The sequence below is a fragment of the Anastrepha ludens genome, chromosome 5, assembly GCF_028408465.1.
Source record: "Anastrepha ludens isolate Willacy chromosome 5, idAnaLude1.1, whole genome shotgun sequence".
Taxonomy (NCBI): domain Eukaryota; kingdom Metazoa; phylum Arthropoda; class Insecta; order Diptera; family Tephritidae; genus Anastrepha; species Anastrepha ludens.
Genome location: NC_071501.1, coordinates 37,114,736 through 37,141,947, shown reverse-complemented (window position 1 = coordinate 37,141,947; position 27,212 = coordinate 37,114,736). Strand labels below are relative to the sequence as shown.

Below are 27,212 nucleotides of genomic sequence, written 5' to 3'. Positions count from 1 at the left end.
CATACAAAAAAATTGTAGTGAAGAGACAAAATGCGCAACACCGCCAAGGGAAATCAACGCAACTAAATTAATTTTAATTGCATAATTAACTTTAATTTTGCACCTTACATATTCCACCAGAATTTAATAAGCTGTAAAGCTGCGTACCAAAAAACGTTCGGGAAATTCTTAAATAGTTTGTGGAATTTCGTTATTTTTATAAAGAATAATAAAATTGGAATACTGGATTTAGTTGCACACACACATACGTATATGGTTGATGTTAGACAATGAGTTACACTTTTTTACAAAAATAATAAACATTCAAGAAAGAAACAGAAGACCAAAATGTTATATTTCTCTTTTGAGAGCTCCCGGCCGTTTGCAGAGAAAATTAACAGTAGTCAAACCTAGCCTAGTCAGGGCAGTCAAAACATTAGCTCGTACACTTAGAACGTACTACTTACTTGTTCATATATGTATGTGCTTTTAAATAAAGGGTGGTTAAATTTGAATGTGAACCACACCTAAACGTCAAGTGTTTTTCTGTATTTCATTTGACATTTTTCTATTTCGTCAGACTAATTTCATTCAGACTAACTCAATTTGAACCATGGAAAGATACACAATTGAGCAACGCGTTAAAGTTATTCAGGCTTATTGTGAAAACGGGCGTTCAATTCAAAATGCATATCGCGCACTTCGTTATTTTTTCGTCAATTCAATCGTCCAAATGTGCGTACAATTGGAAAAATTGTGCAAAAGTCTGAGCAGACCGGGTAGTAGGAGATGTGAAAACACCAGTGCATGCTCGTACAGCTCGTTCTGCAGAAAATATTGCTGCTGTTCGCGATAGTGTGGTTGAAGAGCCGTCCACCTCAACTCGTCGTCGTGCCCAACAATTGCACCTCTCACGCTCGTCGTTGATGAACATTATGCATAAAGACTTGCATTTACACGCTCAATGGTCAGAATGGCGGCAGGAAATGGCAACAGTGAATGACCATCTTCAGTGATGAGGCACATTTTCACCTCAGTGGATTCGTCAATAAGCAGAATTGCCGCATTTGGGCGAATAATAATTCAAGAGTGATTGTCGAAAAACCAATGCACCCACAAAGAGTGAATGTTTGGTCCGGTTTATGGGCCGGCGGCATCATTGGGCCATATTTTTTCCAAAATGATGCCGGTCAGGCAGTTACTGTGAATAGTGTTCGCTATCGTGAGATGATAACGAACTTTTTACGGCCCGAATTGGAAGATATGGATATGGACGATATATGGTTTCAACAGGACGGTGCCACTTGTCTTACGTCGCGGCGATGTCAATTGGCCGCCAAGATCATGTGATTTGACACCGTTGGACTTCTTTCTTTGGGGTTATTTGAAAGGAAAGATGTACGTCGATAAGCCAGCAACAATTCAAGAGCTAAAGGATAAGATAATTTGGCACATTAACGGCATAGAACCTCAATTATGCCTCAGCGTCATCGAAAATTTGGACCATCGGGTGGAGGTGTGCCGCCGAGACCGCGGCGGACATTTGGCTGTTATTTTGTTCCATACTTAATTGAACCATACCAGTTTTATCATAATAAAGAGAAATGACAATAATTTCCTTAAAAATTTTTATCTTATTCAAAATCAGCACCCGCCCTTGAAACTTAACCACCCTTTATAATATAATTGGCACATACGCCGCCTTTTATTAAGCGTTTCAACCGACCTCCTCCTCCAATTTGTTGTGAGCATCTTGATGTTATTCCACAAAAAGAGGGGCATACAAATTTACGTCGCCTCCGAAAGCCAAATACTATAGTTTTTTATGAGAAGTTTTTGTCATGGCGGAAATATACTCGGAGCTGGTCATTGGTACCCTCTTCCGCTTGAATGGCGCGATAACTGTTAAAGCCATTTTGATCGCGATTAGCAAAGCGTGCAACTATTTTCTTTCTTATGTTAACCGGCTCTAGTAGGGCGCATTAAGTGAAAGTAAGTCATTCTTCGTCTGCTTTATTATTATGACACGATTTGGCATTGACACCTGAAAGATCTATTTTATCCTTTTCATAGATTCAGAGTATTTATATGAGTGCAACTTACGCAATAAATTTTAGTGTCTACCCTATTTTAATGAGTTTTATTTCTTCCACTGGGAAGATATGTTTACTCAGATGTTTGTTCCGCTTATAAATCAGTGCTGGACACGATGGCAGCACATGTTTGGCAGTTTGATCTTTTTCGATTCAATTCACAATGGCCTGATATAATACCTTTGATGATTCTGAAATTATTCTTATTTCGATAGTTGATTTTTAGATCTGAAGTCTCAATAAAAAGGTTCAATCAGTTGGCGGATGGTGGTTTTCAGTTTTCCGCTCGTTAAGCCTTGTAGGACCTTATATGCGATATTTAGAAGACTAATTCCGTGATAGTTAGCGCAGATTGCCGAAAGTCAGGTGCTATTAGAAAGAAATGTTCCTTTTTATTGATTCGTCATGTTCATAGTCACATTTGAACTCACTCATCTAAGACCACCGCTCCTGACTAAGTAAAGTTCTAAAATTTCCTATGAGAGGAAGAAGGCAACAAAAAAAAGGTGTGAATCTTACATCGGAACTGGACAGTGATGGTCTAGGATCTTTCTACAGCTAATAAAAAATAAGTGTAATCAAACAGTTATTCAGGCTCTACAAATTGGTCATATTTCGAAGAAAATTAGGGAATAGGCGCCACAATCCGAGTGATCAGAAATTTCAGAAGATCTTGTGAAACATAAAAGAAGAAAAGAGCTCAGCTCGTTTCCGCTAACTGTAACTTCTTTAGTAATATTAATGTAATTATAATTGGAAAACAAATCCTTCGTTCAAACACGAGTAAATTGTATCTCGAACACCTGTGTAAAATTTCATCAAGATCAGTTGAGTAGATTTCGAGAACATTTGACAACCGACTTTGAAAACACGGTTCCGAGAAAAACGCGTTTAAAGTTTTGAGTAACAATAAAAGTGGCTTGGAGCGCACACCTTCCAAAGGCTGTATCTCCAAAACTATTATTCGGTTCGACTTGAAAATTTAGGATAATATTTTTGAGATGTTGTAGAAATTAATAAGCCGAAAAAACAAAATCGATTTTTTGTACTCACGAAACCCATGTAACCCCTTAAGCATAAGTAGCTTGCCTTGTCACCGACCGGCAGAATAGTTCCGCTGAGTGGCGGACGCCGAAGGTCGGGAATTTTATATTTCCTTGTAAACAACACTAGTTCGGCCTTTGCCGCATTGAGGCTTAAACCACACAATTTGGCCTAGGTATCTATGTGTTTTGAGGTTCCTTGCATTAGACTACAGAGAGTGTCTGAAATCTGTTGTTCAAATGTTGAGGGAAATCGGGCTAAAAAACTAGAGGTGCTAAAAAACTTCTCTAAAACCTAATATTTTGCATACATACATTTAATCTTTTTTTTTTTTAATTTTTATTGAATTCCAGAAGAATTTTTTTTATTAGTTTTGTTTACAATGAATGTAATTTATTTATATGGCTTCATAAAATGAATCGTTTGGTTTTTTAAATCATAACAATATTCTTGCTAATTAATTGCCTTCAAGAGGCTCATCTTCCACCTCATTTCCAAAGCATTCGTTCTGGGGAATTTAAATACTTAAATCATCAAACCCAAAGGCGTTTTCTACATGCGTGTAGAAGAGTGGATTTTATTAAAATTTCGTTGCGATGAAGTCAAATTGCCGGAATCTTTATAAGGTGGTACTAACTACCTTGCTAAAGCATAAGCAGAGTCACCCAAAAGAGGAGGAGCCCTTAGGAAACAAATTTGGTGGACTGCGCGTTACAAAACAGATTTGATCTTCGAAGCACTCAGCTGTCATGTAGTGATCCAGGCTCACCCCAATTTACGTCGGTAAATCTTTTTCAGCCTTCACTACTGCTTGAAGCACTCAGTTGTAACTGTGTTTCCGATCAAAATAGCTTCCCTTATTGTTTTGGTGAGCTTTGATGCGAATATGCGAACAGTCAATGGCTCCAATAACGTCCCGTATCTCACTGTTTTCTTGAACATTTCTCCTCATATTGGCTGCTTCATACACGAGGAAACATTGTTTACCACATACCAAGTAGTTGACTGAGATACTCCGAATAGGTTGTCCAGTTGTCGAAACGTTGTGTTGTTGCTGATGAACTAAATATACATCAGCACTTTTCTCCTGCTTGCGTATCTTTTTGAAAAAGCTTAGGGTATATTTAGGAACTAAATTTAAACTGTTTGGTTTGCGTACCGCTTAAATATTTTGCAGTTTATAGCTTCAGTATCATATGTGATTTAAACCCATTTTGCGAAAATCTCTTTATTACATCGCAAACTTTTAAAAATGTTGTGTGTTTCATCTCGTTCGGATTCTTGTGAGCTTGATGAACAGTCCGAACTGGAGCTTGAAGCGATGGTGTCCAAAACTGTCAATACACCTTCAATTCTGATCATAAGCACTTCTTCACCTTCAAAGTATTATGAAACCGGAAACGTTTTTACATGACACACATCTCAATTATAAATAAAAACATTTGCTTACCAAATTTAGTCGCTCGTTGTCCATGTTTGCGTTTATAGTGTGAATCGTATGGAAATTTTTAAAGTTTTGTGTATTTTCCTTGATCAAATGAATTCTTACTTTGTCAATGCTTGCAAGCAGCTCATCAAGTGCTTCCAAACAACCATCACTTTTGGCAGCACTTTTCCAGCGCTAGCCGCGGCCGCCGTAGCCGAATGGGTTGGTGCGTGATTACCATTCGGAGTTCACAGAGAGGTCCTTGGTTCGAATCTCGGTGAAAGCAAAATTAATAAAAACATTTTTCTAATAGCGGTCGCTCCTCGGCAGGCAATGGCAAACCTCCGAGTGTATTTCTGCCATGGAAAAGCTCCTCATAAAAATAGCTAGAGCTCGGCCAAACACCTAACAGAAGTGTACGCGCCAATTATTTATTTTTTATTATTAACTAGGACGAGCTCGATTGAGCAACATCATGGAATTAAATTACGATTACGACTCAATATTTTATTTCTTTATTTAAAAGAGTAATAATTATAAATAAATATTCCACTTAAAAATAGGAAAAATAAAGGACAAGCACTGGCGCTAAGGCCTTATTGATTTAAGTAGTTAACGATGTAGAGAAAGAAAAAAAAAGAAATAATTGTATTATACTAAGATTGATAGAGTCTAACCTTAAGATAATAATATAAGTACGAAGGGGGTTCAATAAGTACCCGTGTTAGAAATGAAGACACCACATTTTCAAAAATCATTTTCTTATTTGTCAACATAGTCCTCTTTTAGAATGATACACTTCTCCCAACGATCCGGTCATTTGCTAACCCCTCCTACGCCTCTCTCTCTGTCTGATGACTTCCTCGCTACCAGGTTTCATCAACGGTTACAACTCGACTCAAAAATTTCTTAGGATCTCGCTTAAATTGCTCCAAATACTGCTTCGAAGTTAACAGCCGCATCCGCTGGTTGTCCACCGTGAGCAGTCGCAGCACCCATCGGGCCGACAATTTTTTCATCGCCAACTTTTCACGTAAAATATTAAATGCCGTTCCGGTCGACACACCTACATATGTCCTCTGTTATTTCACATACTTTCATTCGTCGGTCAGCGAGAATAATGTCGTGGACTTTTTGAATGGTTTCCTCGGTAACTACGTCTGCCAAGCATCCTGGCCGATCCTCAGTCTGAAATTTGTTTTGCCGTCGTTTAATAGATGGCAGCACACGATGCTAACACCAACTTCCCTCTAATATTTCTTGCTGCTGGAATGTTGGGTAAGACGAGACGAAGACGGAGTGTAGGCCGAGACTGCATTGACAATTTTTATATTCATTTACGGTGTTGGAATAAAATTTCTATCATATGTAAAGCATCATTCATGGATGTTAAGAATTATGAAGTTCAATTAATACCTCTCACAAGCCACCGAAACTAATTGCTTTAATGAACTCAATGGTAACATTTCGATTTTTTTTAGCACCATGAGGCTTCCATCGCGTGGTGTGCGAACTGATTGCATTGATTTGGGTTTATTGAAACGAGTGTCTTGTTTTTTTCACCAATACCCTGATGCAAGCTATTGATTTTTTTGGTTGGAAGTTGAAAACCTCATTTGTTAGATTCACTTTTTTCTTCCGTTTCGCTTTGCGGCTGGTCTGATGCCATCTCATAACATTAAATTATTTCACCCTTAGAAGTTTATTTAGAGTTGATGCCACCATCTATCTGTGATGTGATTACTAGAAGATTTAGCTAAACAAAAGGAAAATATTTTATTCGAGACGATTATACAACGCGAAGGTAAAGCACTAACAAAGTAAAAACTATTAGCACTTATGGACGCCACTCCTATCGTATCGAATATTAGTTGTCAACTAGATTACTAAGATATTTATTTTTCATCAAGTATGTACGAGGGCTTCTTTATTTTTTTTTTTTATTTACATAATCTTTGGATTCCCATAATAGTTTCATACATCCTTCAAAAGCGTTAAAGCCTCCCTTTATGCAGATGTTGTTGAGTTACTTGAAGGTGCCTCAGTTGTGGTTGTGGTTGTGGTAGTTGAGTTTGAGGGTGCGGTTGTTGAGGTCGAAGGAGAGAGAGTGGAGTTTGAGGGTAGGCATGGAAGTGGAGGTGGAGCTGGACCACCACCAAGGTGGCCACCTGGACCACCAGGACCTTCTGGTCCGCCTGGTCCTCCTGGCCCTTCTGGTCCACCTGGTCCTCCTGGGCCACCTGGTCCCCTTGGTCCTCTTGGTCCACCTAGGCCTCCTGGTCCACCTGGACCTCCTCGTTGGCCTGAAAATATTTGATATTGTATACTTAAATTGCTTTTACGAAAATAATAAGTTGTTAGGAAACTCACCTTCAGCGAGAACGACTACTAAAGCGATAACCAATAGTCCCGTAAATAACTTCATCTTTCCAAGAATTTCAACTTTTGCCAATTTCTAGTCACTTTTGTATTGGCAAGCCTTATATACCATAATTTTGCGAAGTGAAATATTAAATAAACAATTCTGTATTTATTTAAGATTTTTTACTTTTTGCAAATTGTCAAAACAAACTTAAAGACTACAATGCAACTAAATTGCACACTAGCAATGCAAATAAATTGCACACTAGCAATGCTTAAACACATTTTACCTGTTCACTAGCAGTCACGCGCGGTTCGCAATTTAGCTACTAGGCAATGACGTCCTAAGTATTTTTTGATTTAACTCCCACATTCTCATTTCAGCTTGATTGAAATATTACGTAAGTAAAAAATGTTTTCCGCTATATGCCTTTAGTAAGCCTTATCTCACGATGCATGCATTTTAAGAGGTTGTCCTAAACGACATTTTAAAGGAGTTATTAAGCCTATTTACAGAGTTCCAGAATAAGGCTAAAATAATAAAAATTCCACACGATCAATGGGAAACTCGGAGCTGGTATCCAAACCCTGTTTCCTACTTATGTGTCCAAACCAGTGCCGAATGCAACACCAAAGCGACGAGTTGCAAGTTCTCGGATTTTCTCGCTTCTTTAATGAGGTCTTTCGAATGTTGAATTCTGAGCAATTTTTGGTCCTCAGTTAACTTGTGCGGAATGAAAAGTGCAAAGATCTTTCGTAAGTCAAAATGATCAATTAAAATACGATAAATCGATGTTTTGGAGGTAATCAACTCCGATTCCATGAATTTCAACGATGATTTCGGTTAATTTTTGATAAATTTACGAGCAATTTCGATGGAATTTTCGGTGATTACTGATTTTAGGCGACGCGAACCGAATATCACCAAGATTTCACTGGAAGTCAGCTAGGGATGTAACTTCCAACACACTAACTCATGCAACTAAACAAATTTTTATGTCGCCTGTCTTGTTAATACTTCACATTGTATAGGGTGGGCCATGTAAAATTTGCTTTTTGAATCGGCTATGAAAAAAAACAATATTTTTTCAACCTTTTTTTATTTTGAAGATTGAACATTGTCATTTATGAATGAAAAATAATATCCTTCAAATGACTGCCACGACTGGCTTTACAGTAGGCCATTCGATCAACCCAATTTTTATGCACATTTTCGATTGTTTGGGCTCCAATTTTATGAGTGGCAACTTCGATTTCGCGTTTTAAAGCATCAATCGTCTCTGGATGGTTCGCATAGCATTTGTTCTTAACGGCTCCCCACAAAAAAAGCCCAACGGGCTTAAATCAAAGCTCCGAGGTGGCCAATTGATATCGGAGCTTCGGCTGATTATTCGGTTTTCAAAAACGGTAGCCAAAAGTTCGAGTGTAACTTTGGCAGTGTGACCATGTCATCCTCTTCAATTTTTGGAAGCAAAAACTCGTTGAGCATGTCACGGTAGCGCTCGCCATTTACTGCAACCGCGGCTCCTCGCTCATTTTCGAAAAACAATGGCCCGATGATGCCGACCTACCAAAAACCGCACTAAGGTGTGACTCGTTGTGGATGCATTTGCTTCTCTACAGTAACGTGTGGATTTTCTGAGCCCCAAATCCGACAATTTTGCTTATTGACGTAGCCACCGATGTGAAAATCAGAGAAGAAGGAGAAGACTCACCACTTTGGAAATAGGTTTTCAATATTTCCCAATTTTGTTCAAGCATATAGCGTCCCATTTCGTAAATGTCAAACCTTTAAGTAAATTGTGAACACATTTGACATGTCATTTGTGTTATATATATTATATATAATTGGCGTGTACACCCTTTTGGATGTTTGGCCGAGCTCCTCCTCCTATTTGGGGTGTGCGTATTGATGTTGTTCCACAAATGGAGGGACCTACAGTTTCAAGCCGACTCCGAACGGCAAATGTTTTTTCATGGCAGAAATACAATTGGAGGTTTGCCATTGCCTGCCAAGGGGCGACCGCTATTAGAAAAATGTTTTTATTAATTTCGTTTTCACCGAGATTCGAACCAACGACCTCTCTGTGAATTCCGGATGGTAATCACGCACCAACCCATTCGGCTACAGCGGTCGCTGTCATTTGCGTTACCATTCTCAAAAAAATAGGTGGTACAAAAAGCAAACGCTATATGGCCCACCCTGTATATCCATAGCGGTTTCAAGATAGCTGAGTAAAGTGAAAGCTTACTTTCGGGAGAAATATGATAAGTTTGATGTAGTAACCAATATAAGCCTCTGAGTTTTAGTTCTAGACCCTTCCTTTTGGTGAAGATATAGGTTTTACATGTAAGTTTGATATCAGGATGCATGCCGAGATAGTTTGTGTCGTTGGTTTGGGGTATGATTATGTTATTGGGCTTAACTAATGGGCACATTTTTCAATTTAGTGGGAAAGTGACTTGAGAACATTTTGTCTCGTTTGACTTAATGCGCCATTCTTTCAACCATTGAGTTATTTTATCAAGTCCTTTCTATAGTTTTAGGGAGGCCACATGGGTAGTGGGAGTCAATTGTGACGGCAGTGTCATCCGCGAACGTTCTGCGTATTTTATGTCTTCAGAAGCTGGTAGATCGTTTGTGTACGGCAAGTATTATGGGCCCCATATACTGCCTTGGGGTACACCAGCTGAACTTTCACGTAGTTCAGACTGTTATTCGCCTTGTTTGATAAAGAAATGTCGATTTTCCAATTGGGGCATAATAAATATGTAATAATTTATTGGAAGAATGTCCTTTATTTTATATAGAGTAAGCCGTCATGCCAAACGCGATCAAAGGCTTGAGATATATCGAGAAATGCCGCTCTACAATATTTTTTTCAGACGCTTTGTGTATGCTTATAAAGTCTTGTTCGATGGTACTGTGTTTTTTCCTGTAACCGAATTTGTGATTTGGCATCACACATTTGCTCGTTACTTAACCCGACTTTTCTGACCCCACGAAATCGTACTCTCTCCAAGATACCCTAGCACACCTAATGCACTAGAACCACGTATAAAAAAGTTCTCGAAAAATGAAGTTAAAGAAGTGATAAAAAAACTTAAAAAAAAGAAGGTCACTGGATATGATCTCATAACAGGAGAAGTACTGCTCCTAATGCAATCGAAAGCGCGGAACACGTGGCTTTTCATTGTGATCGCTTCGCACGAGAACGTGCAATACTTGAAAGGGTTTTGGGACACTCAGCTAGTCCTAATGACATCGTACAGGACATGTGCTCATCCAGTGCTAAATGGGTGGCGGTTCGAGCGTTTGCTGGAAAAATTATGCTACGACTCCAATTCATCGAATGGGAGCGCAAGACCCAGCAACAGCAACTACAGTTGCAATTACGAAATGGAGATAAACTGTTTCCGGACAGAATGACGACAAACACAGACACTTGAGTGAATCATTCACAATAATATCAGACAGAAGACAAGACGATAGTTCGTAAAAACTGCGCTATCGCAAATTTTCCGATGTTCCATTTCCTCCAGAACCACGTATGAAAACAGTGGGGGGAGTGGATACCATCGCTGACGTAAGATCTCCATACGTCCACAAGAGAAGGACCTGGACGCAGGTACCTGGTTGTGTCAATAGATATAATATAACGCGGCTCCACCTTGATGAAATGTTTACAGCGGTCCCAGGGTGGAAATCAGCCCCGAGGAGGAGGAATGTTATAGTGTTAGTGGCAGCATGCCCCACATACCACTGGTGCGACGGCGCCTTTGATGATGTTTCTTGATTTTAACCTCCTACCAAAAAAAAAAAAAATAAAAAAAAAGGAGAAGTACTGCAACAACACCCAGAAGAAGGACTCACTTTCCTTACGTACATATTTATATAATTCTTATTATCTGGTTTTGTTCCACCTCAAGGGAAAGTAGCTCAAGTAAAAATTATCCTCAAACCAGGAAAAAAGCATGGAATAAGTCGAATCTTATCGGTCCATCAGCCTATTGCCTCTAAAGTAATGCCAATTTAAATTGAAAAAAGAAATTATTTAAACATTTTTTTTAATGAACGATTTTCAAAATTGAATTCAATTATCGCACTGTGAATTCTGTAAAGCACACAAAATAACACGTTGGGAAGAAGAACGTCGAACGCTGGAAAATACAGTCTCTCACATAACAACTCGAAATGTAATCGACAAGATGCTAAGCAGCGAGGAAATGTGGGAGATCATCAGTAATTTCGCGAAAAAAGTTCTCCGGTTGCAAAAGCGTGACCTGGACGCAGCCATACAAGCACAGATTTAGTAATTATAAAGATGGAACGCCCCTCTGAAGTAATACGAAAGCGGTTCCAAGGGGGGCGATGGTTCCAAACGCGAGGGAGTTTATTACCAAACGTACCATTGCTGCGATAGCAGCTTCGAAGATGCATTAGGCATTTTAAATTTCCTCATCCGCAAAAAAAGTTATTTTTATTATTATGCGGGGAGATAGCCCTACGTCCTGAAAGATCAACTCCACCCCTTCATACATTTAAAGTATTTCTCTGAACTGAACTTTCTCAATAAAGTTTAAATTTATTTGAGCTATTTTATTGAATTGTATGATATTTTTCCTCTAGCAAAATATGTTTACTCAGGTGTTTGTTTCGCTTATTCACGATGATACGCTTGTGCATACGCTAGGCACGATGCCAGCACATGTTTAGCAGCTTCATCTTTCTACCTACACAACTCGCAAATTCCATTGAAGTACTTCCCCAGGTAGTGAGATGCTGAGTCAATCTGTAAAGCGCTGTGAGAATTTCTTTGATGATTCTATATCTATTCTTATTTAATTAGATATACTCTTTCAATCGGTTTAGGTTAAAGCTATCTATCGCCGATTTTGCTCTCATTGCCTTTCTTCTACTTCCTGAATAAGAGAAGAGAAGTTATCCTCTCCTAGGCTATAAAATGGTTCTGGTCCTATACGCAAAATCTTTATTAGCTGCACTATGTCTATGGTACATGGCCATAAAGCTCACTGTTATATTGTTTTTAATAATCGCCCTCGCCAATACGAAAAGGTCCAAAAGCCTTTCGCAGAGTCTTTCCCTTAACCACTCCAACTGTGGAACTTTCGTACGTTGTCATAGTCCAAGCTTCTGCGTCAAACAATAGAGCTAGCATGATGAGAGAATTACTAAGTGTATTTTGTATCCATCGAGAGGAAACTCTACCACTAAATTGTTTACTTTTCACCGTCGGGCACAACTCTGACGTATTGCTCAATGTCATTCGGCACAGCTGTGTTAATTTTGCGGAAATTCCAAATTCAGATATCGCAACAACTTCTTTGCGTTCTTTAAAACCCACAAATAGATGGCGCGTGCTGATTATCTTAACACGATTATTTTCTAAGACTTCACGCATGGTGAATATCAGATTATTAAATCAACTATCGATGATTTTATGGTCTGTAGGCACACCCAAACGTTCAATCAGTTGACAGTTTTCCCCTTATTAAAGAAGACTAATTCCGTATTAGTTGGCGCAGATTACCGAGAATCTGGTAGTATTAGAAACAAAAATATTTGAATTTATTGATCCGTCATGTCCACAGCAGGACTCAATCTTAGATCCATTGAATGGTAGTCCAATTACACCTACTCTGCTAAGATCTCCATCTTTAATTTATTCTACCTCTACAATGACGCACTTGGATGTTGGAGGTACATGTACTAAAATTTCTCTGATAAACGTAATCGAAAATTTTTAAGGCTATAGAAATTGGTAATATTTCGAAGGAAGTTATGGAATGGGAGGCACTATGCGAGTAAAGAGAAATTTCAGAAGATCCTCTGACTCATTTTCTAAGTCCTTTAGCTGAAATAATATTGAAATAAGAACTCATTTATTATACCATAAAAACGGTTTATTATTTAAGGTAACATAAGCCACACTTTATTCGACCGCTGGTGAAGACGGTGCCAATGATGAGGATTCGACAGCCGGGGATGACTCTGGTGGGGGTGAGCTTGATTCTGGTGGTGAAACAGATGAGTTGGAGGGTGGAGGTGGAGAACCACCATGACAACCATGAGGACCACCATGATGATGACCACCTGGACCACCATGGTGATGGCCACCATGATGATGGCCACCATGATGAGAGCCACCATGATGAGGACCACGTGGACCACCTGGACCTCCTAGTTTGCCAACCAACCCTGATCCTCCATGTGATCCTTGTCCCTGTAGTCTTCCTAGTCTACCTAGACCGCTTAGTTGGCCTGTAAATATTTGGGATTGTATTTTTAAATTTTATTTTTGAATTGGTTAAGTTGCTGAGATACTCACCTTCAGCGACAATGACTACTAAAGCAATAACAAATAGTGCTGTAAAGAATTTCATCTTTCCAATAATTCAACTTGAGTGAAATGATACTAAATTTAATTTCGATTCTGCTTATATACCCAAATTTTACTTATTGAAATAGGCCGATATAATTATTTTTTGTACTATTTCTGCTAAATAAATAAATAAAAGAATGTTTATTAAAATAGTGAATATTTGACATACTTAATATTTACTTAAGACTTGGCTCTAAATTAAACACTAACCGTTGACGCAATGAACATTCCAAACAACTGCAACTTAGTTGCAGATGTACGAGTATTGTCTGTGCCTAGAGATAAAGTTTGGAGTATTTTACTGTTGTAGTAGGGAACAGTAAAAGACTCTCTATTGATATGATAGACCACAGAAAGAAGCTAAAGTTTCACAATACCTATGCGAATTATGGTGCTTCTCTAGGGCTTCATAGGTACTGATCGGCCTGATGACTATGGAGAACTTACCACAGATACTATTCGATAGTATAGGGTTTGTTTGTATGTGCAATACCTTAGCAACAAAGTCACAGTTGTTTTGAATATTTATTACGTCAATGGTTAGTATTTACATTTAGAGCCATACATGAACACGTGTTGATGTAGTTGTTGTAGCAGCATAAACACTCCCCGTGCATATACGAGCAATGCTACTGAAGTGACAGTCCTTGGCCGGAAATAAATACGGGTCGTTCCGGTTACGTAGAACCGACTGTAGTGGGAAACGATTGCTTTAGTAGTTGTCTACGCCGAAGGTGAGTATTCCAGCATCTCATCCAATTCATAAAAACAATTTAAATATACAATCTCAAATATTTATAGGACAACTAAGTGGTCTAAGTGGACTAGCCAGACTACTAGGACTAGGACCACACGGAGCACCAGGGTTGGTCGGTACACTAGGAGGCCCAGGTGGTCCACATGGTAGTCCAGGTGGCCATCATCATGGTGGTCCTCATGATGGTCCAGGTGGTGATCATCATGATAGTCCTGTCGCTCCTCCATCTCCATGCCCACCCTCAAGCTCACTTGCATCACCACCAGAGCCTAGCGCACCTACTCCACCTCCACCATCCAGCTCACCTGCCTCACCACGAGACTCAAGCTCATCTGCCTAACTAGCCGATTCAAGCTCACCTGCCGCACCCGCAGACTCAAGCTCACCTGCCTCACCACCAGAGTGCAGCTCATCTGCCTCACCACCAGAATCAAGCTCACCTCCCTCACCTCCACCAGAATCATCCTCGGCACCCTCTTCACCGGCGGCTGAATAAAGGGTTGACTTATAACGGTTTAAAGGTGTACATATAGTTATCTGTTCTCAGAATCCGAAAAATAAATAATTCTGAAAACTACTTTGCATTACTTCTGTGTTAAATCAAATGTTGCTTTAAATAAAAATTGGTTATTATTGTATTGCAAATGGGTTCTTATGTTTAATACTATTTCAGCTAAAGTAGTTACAATGATGAAGTTACAAATTCTGTAATTTCTCTTCTCTCGCATAGTGGCTAACATTCTATAACTTCCTTCGAAATATTACCAATTTCTGTAGCCTTAAAAAATGTTCGATTACGGAGTGACAAACAAGACAGTTTCCTTATCGGATTGCCTAGCCATCAATTAAATGGTGCAATATTGCCATCTAATCGACAAGTTCTCTCAGTCCTATTTTACAATATTCGTCAATATTCGCTAAATTGACTGCCAGTCAAAGTGCAAATCTTGTGATTACGGAGCGCATCATTTATTGGGAAAAAGCAAGACTTCCAACAGAGAGAATTTCCTAACTGCGTAAAGAAACTTATTGATTTATGTCACGTTTGGAGAGAGTTACAAAAACAATTGTAAGACACCTCAGGTTATGTTCAAGAGCCGTGAGAACAATTTCAAAATTAATCTTAGCAATGCTGATGCATTCCCGAGAATGAAAATAGAGGGAGATAGATAGCTTTTAATGGAATAGAGAGAAACAAAAAATTGGGGGGAAAAAAGAAAGATTTGGACGACGACGACTGGAAGAAGAGGACATGATTGCAAGACAAAGAGAATCACTGCATCTACTTCCGCCACAAATAACTTAGAAAGTGTAGAAGATTCAGACGTAGAACAGATGTTGAGATCTGAACTCAGCTTGCCAAACATTCCGTGCCATGAACAAAAGAGGTAGAAAGAATCTCATAACACCTAAACTAGTTGCTAGCTTTAGATCGATGTCAGTGAGCCATTAGAGACTCCGTTTACATTCTTAATGCGCTTAGTCTGAGTAGCCATTATTTCCTTGCTAGCAAAGGCTGAGCATAATTACGGTAAGCTGCTTAAGCCTGAGATTTGGCCTGTTAACGTATCTATTCGTCCGTTTAATTTTTTACATAAGCAAGAAAATCAACCGCCTCAGAAGTAGTTGCCCATTCCAGGCCTAATAAGCTAAAAAACATTTATTATCAGTAAGTACCCTTGTTAAAAATGAAGACATCATTTTTCAAAAAAAAAATTTATTTTTCAACATAGTTCCCTTTTAGATAGATACACTTCTCCCAACGCTCCGACCATTTTTTAGTCCCTCCAAAATATTAGGGTTTGTCGAACTTTCCAAAATACGCCTCTGTCTCGGCGATGTCTTCCCCGTTTGAACTATATTTTTTTGAGGTGAGCCATTTTTTCATGTTAGGGAGCAAGAAAAAGTCGCAGGGAGCTCGATCGGTTGAATACGCGGTATGCGGTAGCAATTCATAGTTTAGTGGCGACAACTCTGGATGAATGTGCTGATGCGTTATCTTGTGAAACAGCAGCTTCTTTTTCGTCAAATGTCGGCCGTTTCTCTTTCAATTTTTTGTGGAAGCGGTCCACTAACTCACAGTTGTATTTTCCAGTGATCGTTCGTTCTTTTTCTAAAAAATCCATAAGAATGACGCCGTTCGCATCCGAAAAAATCGACGCCATGACCTTTTCGGCCGATGAGACTGTCTTCGCCTTCTTTGGATCAGATTCACCGGGAGAAATCCATTGTTTTGATTGTTGTGCCATTGTTTTGTTTGTGTTGTATAATGATGAATCCAGGTTTCATCAACGGTGACAGCTCGATGCAAAAATTTCTTCGGATCCCGTTTAAATTGCTCCAAACACTGTTTCCGCAGCCGCATCTGTTTGTTGTTCTTTGTGAGCAATCGCGGCACCCATCGGGCCGACAATTTATTTATCACCAACTTATCACATAAAATATTAGTTACCGTTTCGGTCGACACACCTATGACCTCTGTTATTTCGCGCAATTTCGTTCGCCGATTAACGAGAATCATGTGGACTCTTTGAATGATTTCCTCGGTAACCACGTCTGCCAAGTGTGCTGGTCGCCCCTCATCAAAAACGCATGTTCGCCCACGCTTAAATTTGTTGAGCCAATATCTAACGTGTCCATAGACAGCATCTAACTTAGCTTTTATCTCCTCGTATTTTCCCCCATCCAAAAACAAACAGCGACGTAGCGAAAATACTACTATCTTTCCTTCTTAACGAAAATTACGAAACACGTCTACTCGAATTGTTGCCAAGTCCAAACTAGCCTATCAATCAGTCTGAAATTTGTTTTGCCGTCGTTCGATAGATTATAATAACACCAACTTCCCTCTGGAACGCTCTCTATCATCAAACACGGGTATTTATTGAACCGCCCTCGTAAGTCCGATGAAGTGCTATTGCTGAGTTCATGTTGTGAATATGAAAGACATAGCATTAATACATCATGTTTCGACTTGACTTTAGCAAAATTTAAAAAATAAATTAATAATTGTAAAAGTTATCGATATTTGTGCGGAGCCCGTTTCTCCACAAGTCCTTTGCGGTGATCATCACAAGTACTTGGAAATTCATCTAAAATCAATAGGGCAAGAGAAATTAGTTTTATTAATAGATGATCTTGACCCTGAACGAAGCTATTTTTCAAAATGAGCAATATGGCGGCCTCAGGAAATATTTTTTTATTAATTGTTAAAAAAAATCGAATTTTTTTACAAATACAAGTCCTTCGATCAGGCACGAGTTTGTTATGTTTCACTGAAACCTACCAAGCGGTTTTTAGGTTACAGTGATCTCTTCTTCTTAATTGGCGCGGTAACCGCTGACGCGATTTTGGCCGAGTTTAACAAAGCGCGCCAGTCGTTTCTTTCTCGTGCTAACCGGTGCCAATAGGACACGCCAACTGAAGCCAAGTCCTTCTCCACCTGATCTTTCTAACACAGAGGAGGCCTTCCTCTTCCTCTGCTACCACCGGCTAGTCCAGCAGGTTCATTCGGACGACATGACCCAGCCAACTTAGCCGCTAGATCTACAGTGATCACCAGTTCAAAAAACATAGTCTTGAGAAAAACTCATTTAAAGTTTTTGCAAACGTTACGGAGCGCCCGAGCGATATTATACTTTAAGAAAATGCCAAAAAAATCCAATTTTTCTAAATTTTTTCTGACTAACCCTAACTCCTTCACTTGTAAGAAACTGATACTATTATAGACCAGAATAGTTTACTTTATATCATATTTGTGTTTCCTATATACATAACTCCTTTAAGTAAGGAGAGTTGATATATGTATGTCGCATCTTAACAATGTCGTCAGCATGTTGTTGGGAATAACCAATTATATGTCTGAGGGTATTTTAACAATATAGATAATAACGTAGATATACCTACCTACGCCATCAAATATCAATAGCTCTAGTTCTAGCTCTTATTTTATTGATAACTAGCAAACCCGGCCCCCTTCGCTGGGCACACAAAAATAGAATAGATATGGTTTAGAACAGAAAATATATGATTTTCATATTATTTATTTCTTTGTTCTTTATTCAAGCGCTTTGGCATAAACAATATTTTTTGTTTTTCTATTTGTTTTTGGGTAAATATAAAATATAAATTGAAAATCAGGAAAAAAGAAGATTGTTTTTAAATTTCAAATCAACGCATATGAATAAACAATCGTGTTTTTTCCTGATCATCCATGAATTTTTCGTTTCAATTTATATGTTTTATTAAGCATTGGAGCTTTTTTAACCATTATCCATTTATATTTTTCAAAAAAAAAAACGAAAAAAAATTTTTTTTCCACGAACACATAATTTCATTCGGATTTCACATTAAATTCTCAAATTTCGTAAGAAATTATTCACTGTTCCAAAATCCACTCCAAAAAAATTCACAAACAATTTTTACATGTTGCACTTACGTTTTTTCCTTATGGCATCCAAATCAGAAAGAAATATTGACACATTGTAACTCACTCTGTCAATTTGACAGTTCAGTTCCGCCCCAAGCGTTAAAAAAGTAAGCGACATTATGGCTGGTTCAAAAGAACGCTGTACCCGTTGCCAGTGCTCCGAATTACAACCAAACTTTACGAAACCCATTTTCAATACTTACGTAACAATGTGCGTAAGTTTGGTTTAATTCGGTGCAAAGACACGGCGGGTCCACGTTTTGGCATATATTTCGAGACCCTAGTCATCAATAGGTATGCAAATTACCCCGTATTAAAGCACTTATCAACAGCTTTCATTTGATACCCATATTGTACATACACAACCAAAGGTTACCCGGGTCCACGTTTTGACCTATATCTCGAGACCCCAGTCACGGAGCGGCATGAAAAATACTCTGTACTAAAGCATTCACCAACAGCTTTCATTTGATACCCATATTGTACATACACGTCCGAAGGTTACCCGGGTCCACGTTTTGACCTATATCTCGAGACCCTATCTACCAATAGGTATTCAAACCATACGGAAATCATCTTCAATACCTACTTAACAATGTGTGTAAGTTTGGTTTAATTCGGTTCAAAGACACGGCGGGTCCACGTTTTGGCATATATTTCGAGACCCTAGTCATCAATAGGTATGAAAATTACCCCGTATTAAAGCACTTATCAACAGCTTTCATTTGATATCCATATTGTACAAACACATTCTAGGGTCCACGTTTTGGTCTCTATCTCGAGACCCTAGTCACGGAGCGGATGGAAATACTCTGAACTAAAGCATTCACTAACAGCTTCCATTTGATACCCATATTGTACATACACATCCGAAGGTTACCCGGGTCCACGTTTTGACCTATATCTCGAGACCCTATCTACCAATAGGTATCCAAACTATACGGAAACCATCTTCAATACCTCCTTAACAATGTGTGTAAGTTTGGTTTAATTCGGTGCAAAGACACGGCGGGTCAACGTTTTGGCATATATTTCCAGACCCTAGTCATCAATAGGTATGAAAATTACCCCGTATTAAAGCATTTATCAACAGCTTTCATTTGATACCCATATTGTATATACACAATCAAAAGTTACCCGGGTCCCCGTTTTGACCTATATCTCGAGACCCCAGTCACGGAGCGGCATGAAAAATACTCTGTACTAAAGCATTCACGAACAGCTTCAATTTGATATCCATATTGTACAAACACATTCTAGGGTCCACGTTTTGGTCTCTATCTCGAGACCCTAGTCACGGAGCGGCATGAAAAATACTCTGGACTAAAGCATTCACCAACAGCTTCCATTTGATACCCATATTGTACATACACATCGGAAGGTTACCCGGGTCCACGTTTTGACCTATATCTCGAGCCTTATTTCCAAAATAAAATATAATCCATGTTACTCGTGGATGATGTAGCTTTCGAATGGTGAAAGAATTTTTAAAATCGGTCCAGTAGGTTTTGAGCCTATTCATTACAACCAAACAAACAAAGTTTTCCTCTTTATAATATTAGTGTAGATTTACTGGGTATGGGTTTAACTCAGATTAATGGGCTAACTAATAGTATGAGTCCGTTATTAGATTTGATTTTTATAAGCTAAAACATTAGTTTTGTTACATCGCAGCCTGCTTCTCCAATATCGCTGATTAATGTTCATCGCATTCCTTTAATGCTAAACTTGGAGAGAATTGATTAGGAAGTGTCTTTAGACAATACTGCAGTTTCAGAGTGTTTTAAAGTGTTTAAGACTTTAGTGTTAGATCTGTGTTCCAAACATGTTCCAATTTTTAAGCGTGTAAATTATAGGTTTCCTTGGTTCACGAAAGAACTCAGACAGCATAAAAATTTGAAAAATAAGTGGTTTAGGAAGTTCAAGTTTAGTTTTATGATTTTTTTATCTTTCACAGGAATAAGTTTTGTGGTTTTAATAAGTCCTTGTATAAAAAATACATTCACAAATTTGAGCTTAACATAAAAAGCAATCCGAAGAATTTTCGGCGATATCTTAAATCGTTTAAAAAGGCTTTTCGCGTTCCTAATACTGTTTTTTATAAGGATGTTACTGCTCCCTCTGTCAGTGATGCAGCGAATTTATTTGCCGATTTCTTTTGATCTAATTTCGTGTCTGATGAAAATACTCAGGAAAAAAAGTTGGCAGGAAATTGTCTTCTACAATTAACTTCGGTTCATTTGTTCTATCAGAAGGGGATTGTTAAAGATTAACAACTCTTATCAATCGGATTTCGACGGTCTTTCTGTAACATTGCTTAAAAATTGTCGCTCTATGGGGCAACCCCTTAAGGGGTTACATAGGTCCAGATTATTATTCTTTATAGTTTTAGGCCGCCGTAGCCGAATGGGTTGGTGCGTGACTACCATTCGGAATTCACAGAAAGAACGTCGGTTCGAATCTCGGTGAAACACCAAAAATTAAGAAAAAAATTTGTCTAACAGCGGTCGCCGCTCGGCAGGCAATGGCAAACCTCCGAGTGTATTTCTGCCATGAAAAAGCTCCTCATAAAAATATTTGCCGTTCGGAGTCGGCTTGAAACTGTAGGTCCCTCCATTTGCGGAACAACATCAAGACGCACATCACAAATCGGAGGAGGAGATCGTCCAAACACCCAAAGAGGGTGCACGCGCCAATTATAGGTATATACATATATACGAGTATAGTTTTAGGCGTATTTCTGTGGAAGTCAATTATAAAAATTCTTGATAGATACAAAGTTATGGAAGGAAATGATGCGAACAGGTAGTTGCTCTTGAAAGTTTAAGCTCGTTTTTCTCAAAGCTACTTGTTTCGGCAGGGTCTGCATGATAACTCATATAGTTTATAAAATTTTTTGATGCGGTTTCTTTTTTAAATATTTTAAACTTCTCTATAGGATGTTGAGCCGGTTTTTTGATATTTCTTTAAAAAAAATTGTTCAAACATAATTAAAGTGAGACATTTATGACGTAAAACGCATGCTTTTTTAAAATGCCTTAAATTGTAAAATTTTTCGAAATTCAAAACTCCGCCTCGACCGATTATAACTACAACTTTATTTTACAAGAATTTTTTTACGTTTTACAGATCAGTCAACATTTCAAGGAGAAAAAAGATTTTTTTCATTGTACTTTGGGTCACGTGTTTTTTTGTATAGTAATTTTTGTAAAGAAAAATTAAAATAAATTTTTTTATAATATAAAGTTTAAGTACTAATAAACAATGCATAATTTTTTGTTTATATTTATTTCTATTGTTACTCCTTCTAAAACTAGATTTTCCCTTAGTGCATTTTTGACGCTGCTGGGCGTATGTAACCCCTTAAACAAGTAACAATAAAAGTAATATTTCTTCCTTTTGTTTCTTTTGTATTATTATATTGTAACTCATGACGACAACCGATTGCCAAAATCGCGAAGAATAAAATAGTGGGTTTGGAAGACCTTTATGCGATGTTCAGAAGACTAATTCCGTGTTAGTGTGTGCAGATTGCCGGGAATCTGGTAGTATAAGAAGCAAAACTGTTCCAGTTCATTGATACGTCATATTCAAATTGGCTGTTTTTACAATCGAAAATTTTTAAAGGCTATAGAAATTGGTAATATTTCGAAGGAAGTTATGGAATGGGAGGCACTATGCGAGTGAAGAAAAATTTGAGAAGATCCTCTGACTCATTTCTTAAGGCCTTTAGCTGAAATATTATTAAATATAAGAACTGATTTGCAATACAACCATAAAGGTGTTTTATTCAAGGCAACATTTGATTTAACACACCTACTTTTTATAATTATGTATCCATAAGATTCTGAGAACAGAGCCGCCCTTTATTCGGCCGCTGGGGAAGAGGGTACCAATGAAGAATATTCGGCAGCCGGGGATGACTCTGGTGGGGGTGAGGCAAATGAGCTCGACTCTGAAGGTGAGACAGGTGAGCTAGACTCTGGAGGTGAGGCAGGTGAGCTTGAATCTGGGGGTGAGGCAGATGAGCTTGATTCTGGTGGTGAGTCAGGTGAGCTTGCGTCTGGTGCTGATGGTGATGAGCTTGAATCTGGTGGTGAGGCAGGTGAGCTTAACTCTGGTGGTGAGGCAGGTGAGCTTGGTTCTAGAGGTTAGGCAGGTGAGCTTGATTCTAGTGGTGAGGCAGTTGAGCTTGAATCTGGTGCTGAGACAGATAAGTTTGACTCTAGTGGTGAGGCAGGTGAGCTTGTCTCTGGTGGTGAGGCAGGTGAGCTTGATTCTAGTGGTGAGGCAGGTGAGCTTGCGTCTGGTGCTGATGCTGATGAGCTCGACTCTGGTGCTGAGGCAGGTGAGCTTGATTCTGGTGGTGAGGGTGAGGCAGGTGAGCTAGAGTCTGGTGGAGAGGCAGGTGAGCTTGATTCTAGTGGTGAGGCAGGTGAGCTTGCGTCTGGTGCTGATGGTGATGAGCTTGACTCTGGTGGTGAGGCAGGTGAGCTTAACTCTGGTAGTGAGGCAGGTGAGCTTGATTCTAGTGGTGAGGCAGGTGAGCTTGCGTCTGGTGCTGATGGTGATGAGCTTGACTCTGGTGGTGAGGCCGGTGAGCTTGATTCTAGTGGTGAGACAGATGAGCTAGAGTCTGGTGGTGAGGCAGGTGAGCTTGATTCTAGTGGTGAGGCAGGTGAGCTTGCGTCTGGTGCTGATGGTGATGAGCTTGACTCTGGTGGTGAGGCCGGTGAGCTTGATTCTAGTGGTGAGGCGGGTGAGCTTGACACTGGTGGTGAGGCAGGTGAGCTTGATTCTAGTGGTGAGGCAGGTGAGCTTGCGTCTGGTGCTGATGCTGATGAGCTTGACTCTGGTGGTGAGGCAGGTGAGCTTGATTCTAGTGGTGAGGCAGGTGAGCTTGCGTCTGGTGCTGATGCTGATGAGCTTGACTCTGATGGTGAGGCAGGTGAGCTTGATTCTGGTGGTGAGGGTGAGGCAGGTGAGCTAGAGTCTGGTGGAGAGGCAGGTGAGCTTAACTCTGGTAGTGAGGCAGGTGAGCTTGGTTCTAGAGGTGAGACAGATGAGCTAGAGTCTGGTGGTGAGGTAGGTGAGCTTGCGTGTGGTGCTGATGGTGATGAGCTTGACTCTGGTGGTGAGGCAGGTGAGCTTGATTCTAGTGGTGAGGCGGGTGAGCTTGACACTGGTGGTGAGGCAGGTGAGCTCGATTCTAGTGGTGAGGCAGGTGAGCTTGCGTCTGGTGCTGATGGTGATGAGCTCGACTCTGAAGGTGAGACAGGTGAGCTAGACTCTGGAGGTGAGGCAGGTGAGCTTGAATCTGGGGGTGAGGCAGATGAGCTTGATTCTGGTGGTGAGTCAGGTGAGCTTGCGTCTGGTGCTGATGGTGATGAGCTTGAATCTGGTGGTGAGGCAGGTGAGCTTAACTCTGGTGGTGAGGCAGGTGAGCTTGGTTCTAGAGGTGAGGCAGGTGAGCTTGATTCTAGTGGTGAGGCAGGTGAGCTTGCGTCTGGTGCTGATGGTGATGAGCTTGACTCTGGTGGTGAGGCCGGTGAGCTTGATTCTAGTGGTGAGGCGGGTGAGCTTGACACTGGTGGTGAGGCAGGTGAGCTTGATTCTAGTGGTGAGGCAGGTGAGCTTGCGTCTGGTGCTGATGCTGATGAGCTTGATTCTGGTGGTGAGGCAGGTGAGCTTGATCCTAGTGGTGAGGCAGGTGAGCTTGCGTCTGGTGCTGATGCTGATGAGCTTGACTCTGATGGTGAGGCAGGTGAGCTAGAGTCTGGTGGAGAGGCAGGTGAGCTTAACTCTGGTAGTGAGGCAGGTGAGCTTGGTTCTAGAGGTGAGACAGATGAGCTAGAGTCTGGTGGTGAGGGTGAGGCAGGTGAGCTAGAGTCTGGTGGAGAGGCAGGTGAGCTTAACTCTGGTAGTGAGGCAGGTGAGCTTGGTTCTAGAGGTGAGACAGATGAGCTAGAGTCTGGTGGTGAGGCAGGTGAGCTTGCGTGTGGTGCTGATGGTGATGAGCTTGACTCTGGTGGTGAGGCAGGTGAGCTTGATTCTAGTGGTGAGGCGGGTGAGCTTGACACTGGTGGTGAGGCAGGTGAGCTTGATTCTAGTGGTGAGGCAGGTGAGCTTGCGTCTGGTGCTGATGCTGATGAGCTTGACTCTGGTGGTGAGGCAGGTGAGCTTGATTCTGGTGGTAAGGGTGAGGCAGGTGAGCTAGAGTCTGGTGGTGAGGCAGGTGAGCTTAACTCTGGTAGTGAGGCAGGTGAGCTTGATTCTAGTGGTGAGGCAGGTGAGCTTGCGTCTGGTGCTGATGCTGATGAGCTTGACTCTGGTGGTGAAGCAGGTGACCTAGAGTCTGCTGGTGAGTCAGATGAGCTAGAGGTTTGTGGTGAGGCAGGTGAGCTTGCATCTGGTGCTGAGGCAGGTGAGCTGGAGGGTGGAGGTGAAGCAGGTGAGGTAGGCTCTGGTGGTGATGCAGCTGAACTAGACGGTGGGCGTGGAGGTGGAGGTGGAGGACCGGCAGGACCACCATGAGGACCACCATGGTGATGACCACCTGGACCGCTTGAACCTCCTAGTTTACCAGCCAACCCTGGTCCTGCGTGTGGCCCTAATCCTAGTAGCCTGGCTAGTCCACCTAGACCGCTTAGCTGGCCTGTAAATATTTGGGATTGTATTTTTAAATTTTATTTTTGAATTGGTTAAGTTGCTGAGATACTCACCTTCAACAAAAACGACTACTAAAGCAATAAAAAATAATCCCTTAAATAATTTCATCTTTCCAAGTTGTTCACCTTCAGTGAATTGTTACTAAATTTTACATCGATTCTGCTTATATACCAAAATTTTACTTATTGAAATGGGCCGATAGGGTTTGTGTCTAGTGTCCTCTCTTTATAAAGTTATTTATAGTAGTATTTCCTCAAAATAAATAAATAAGAGAAATGTTTATGGAAATAGTAAATAACCAATATTTAAAATAACCAAATCCAAATTAAACACTAACCGTTGACGTAATGAATATTCAAAACAACTGAGACAAAGCAACTCGTAAAAATTAACATATATTGGCAACGCGGAAATAGAGCTGCCTTAAATTACATCTGTTTGTACGACAGTGAGTTATAGTATGCCTGTCTAAGGAGCTATGACAATACTCGCTAGCGGCGAATCTTGCTCGATAACTTTGTTGTTGCTTTCGTATGCAAATTTTTATTTAGGTTAATCGAGCATAAAGATAGAGTTAAATGAGTGAAAAACTGTCAACTGAGTGGACGTTTTGAATGTGTCTTCAGACTTGAAAATCAACTATCTACCAAATATTTCCCACGCACTAAGAAAATACCCTTGAAAAGTGATTCGGCACGTGCCTCTATTTGTCTTTTTATCGATTTTAAAGAACGAAAGGAGTTGTATGGTATACTATATATGCCGAGATTTTGGTACCTCCTCAAAACTAATAAGGCTGTGTAAAATTACATTGAGCGATCCCTTAGAATTGTGAATGACCTTTACCATCCGTTTGAAACCATCGAGGTTTCAGACAGGGTGACTCCCTACTGTGTGACATCTTTACTTTTATACTGGAAAGGATTGTTCATGCCGTATATCTCAATAAATCAGGCACGTGTGCTTGAGAAATTAATATCATCGGTCTTAACAACGAGGCCAAATGCTATGCATTTTTAAGGTCGATAAAGAAGCAAAACGAATGGGTCTGGTGGTGAACGAGGGCAAGTGATAAGGAACTTAGTTTGCTCGGGAGCTAACATTAGCACTAATAACAGAATCAATCCAATATGACAACCAATGGTTAAGCACTCTTGTCAACATGAGGAGTACCCGAGGGAAACATTCTGCGGAAGTTTTTTGGACCTTTGGCGCGTTGGCGATGGCGAATATCGCAGACGTTGGACCAAGGAGTTGTATGGACTTTACGGTGTCATAAACATAAAGTTTCAGCGTCTCCTATGGCTAGGTTATGTCGTAAGTACAATCGCGCCAACTGTGATAGTTTTCAATGCGGTCTTATAAATACACTCATGGAAGAAATATACTCGGAGGTTTGCCATTGCCTGCGGCCGCTATTAGAAACAACTTTTTCTATCAATTGGTGCTTCCCCCCGGGATTTCGAGCCTGTTCACTTCCAATGATATTCACGGTTCTATCCTATTTAATAAAGTAAAGTTCTAGCTGACGTAGATTTGCGTGTCTCGCATCGATTCGAATTCTGTACCGGCCTATAGCCTCCCTTTATATGTAATCTAATCAGTGGTAATGGGATTTAATAATATTTAACAACGAATCAAAATTTGATGCTTGCGCTAGTGACACTAGATGTGAAGGCATCGGTTGAGGATGGGACCGTCAAAAATGCATCTATTGAGGATGCGCCAGTTGGGGTTGCATCGTGTGAACGTGTATCAGTTGAGGATGAATCAATTGGAAATTCGTCATTGAAGACAAATCGATTGAGGATGGGTCTACTGAATATTCGTTTGTTAAGGATGCATCGATAGAGGATGGGTATGTTGAGGATGCAGGAGCTGTAGTGGAATTCTATAGCTGTGAATGCATCTACAGCTGTGGCTGCATCGGTTAAGGATGCGTCAGTCACTGACGGATTTGTTGAAGATGCTTCCGTTGAAGGTGCATTAGTTGAGGATGCGTCAGTTGATAAAGGATCTGTTGAGGATTCATCGGTGAATCACTTGAAAA

At 40.1% G+C, this 27,212-nt stretch overlaps 3 protein-coding genes across 3 annotated transcripts; all 3 read right to left on the bottom strand.

Moving 5' to 3' along the window:
• Positions 1-6,436: 6,436 nt before the first annotated feature.
• On the bottom strand, positions 6,437-7,021 carry LOC128863238 (putative polyketide hydroxylase). The gene is made up of 2 exons (XM_054102312.1): positions 6,913-7,021; positions 6,437-6,845 (listed from the first exon to the last, which is right to left on the bottom strand). Exons 1-2 carry the CDS (start codon positions 6,965-6,967, stop codon positions 6,550-6,552), a joined length of 351 nt encoding a protein of 116 aa, XP_053958287.1. The 5' UTR covers positions 6,968-7,021; the 3' UTR covers positions 6,437-6,549.
• A 5,835-nt stretch (positions 7,022-12,856) lies between these two features.
• LOC128865370 (protein pygopus-like) lies at positions 12,857-13,319 on the bottom strand. The gene is made up of 2 exons (XM_054105673.1): positions 13,254-13,319; positions 12,857-13,186 (listed from the first exon to the last, which is right to left on the bottom strand). The coding sequence occupies exons 1-2, from the start codon at positions 13,306-13,308 to the stop codon at positions 12,858-12,860; spliced, it is 384 nt and encodes a 127-aa protein (XP_053961648.1). The 5' UTR covers positions 13,309-13,319; the 3' UTR covers position 12,857.
• A 9,325-nt stretch (positions 13,320-22,644) lies between these two features.
• LOC128864659 (mucin-2-like) lies at positions 22,645-25,270 on the bottom strand. Its single transcript, XM_054104415.1, has 2 exons — positions 25,216-25,270; positions 22,645-25,148 (listed from the first exon to the last, which is right to left on the bottom strand). The coding sequence occupies exons 1-2, from the start codon at positions 25,268-25,270 to the stop codon at positions 22,645-22,647; spliced, it is 2,559 nt and encodes an 852-aa protein (XP_053960390.1).
• Positions 25,271-27,212: the final 1,942 nt, after the last annotated feature.

Excerpts from the sequence above, each read along its gene's own strand:
- LOC128863238 (XM_054102312.1), bottom strand. The coding sequence starts at position 6,967 with ATGAAGTTATTTACGGGACTATTGGTTATCGCTTTAGTAGTCGTTCTC. Across the intron at positions 6,846-6,912 it reads AGTAGTCGTTCTCGCTGAAG|GCCAACGAGGAGGTCCAGGT; the intron begins GTGAGTTTCCTA and ends AAATATTTTCAG.
- LOC128865370 (XM_054105673.1), bottom strand. The coding sequence starts at position 13,308 with ATGAAATTCTTTACAGCACTATTTGTTATTGCTTTAGTAGTCATTGTC. Across the intron at positions 13,187-13,253 it reads AGTAGTCATTGTCGCTGAAG|GCCAACTAAGCGGTCTAGGT; the intron begins GTGAGTATCTCA and ends AAATATTTACAG.
- LOC128864659 (XM_054104415.1), bottom strand. The coding sequence starts at position 25,270 with ATGAAATTATTTAAGGGATTATTTTTTATTGCTTTAGTAGTCGTTTTT. Across the intron at positions 25,149-25,215 it reads AGTAGTCGTTTTTGTTGAAG|GCCAGCTAAGCGGTCTAGGT; the intron begins GTGAGTATCTCA and ends AAATATTTACAG.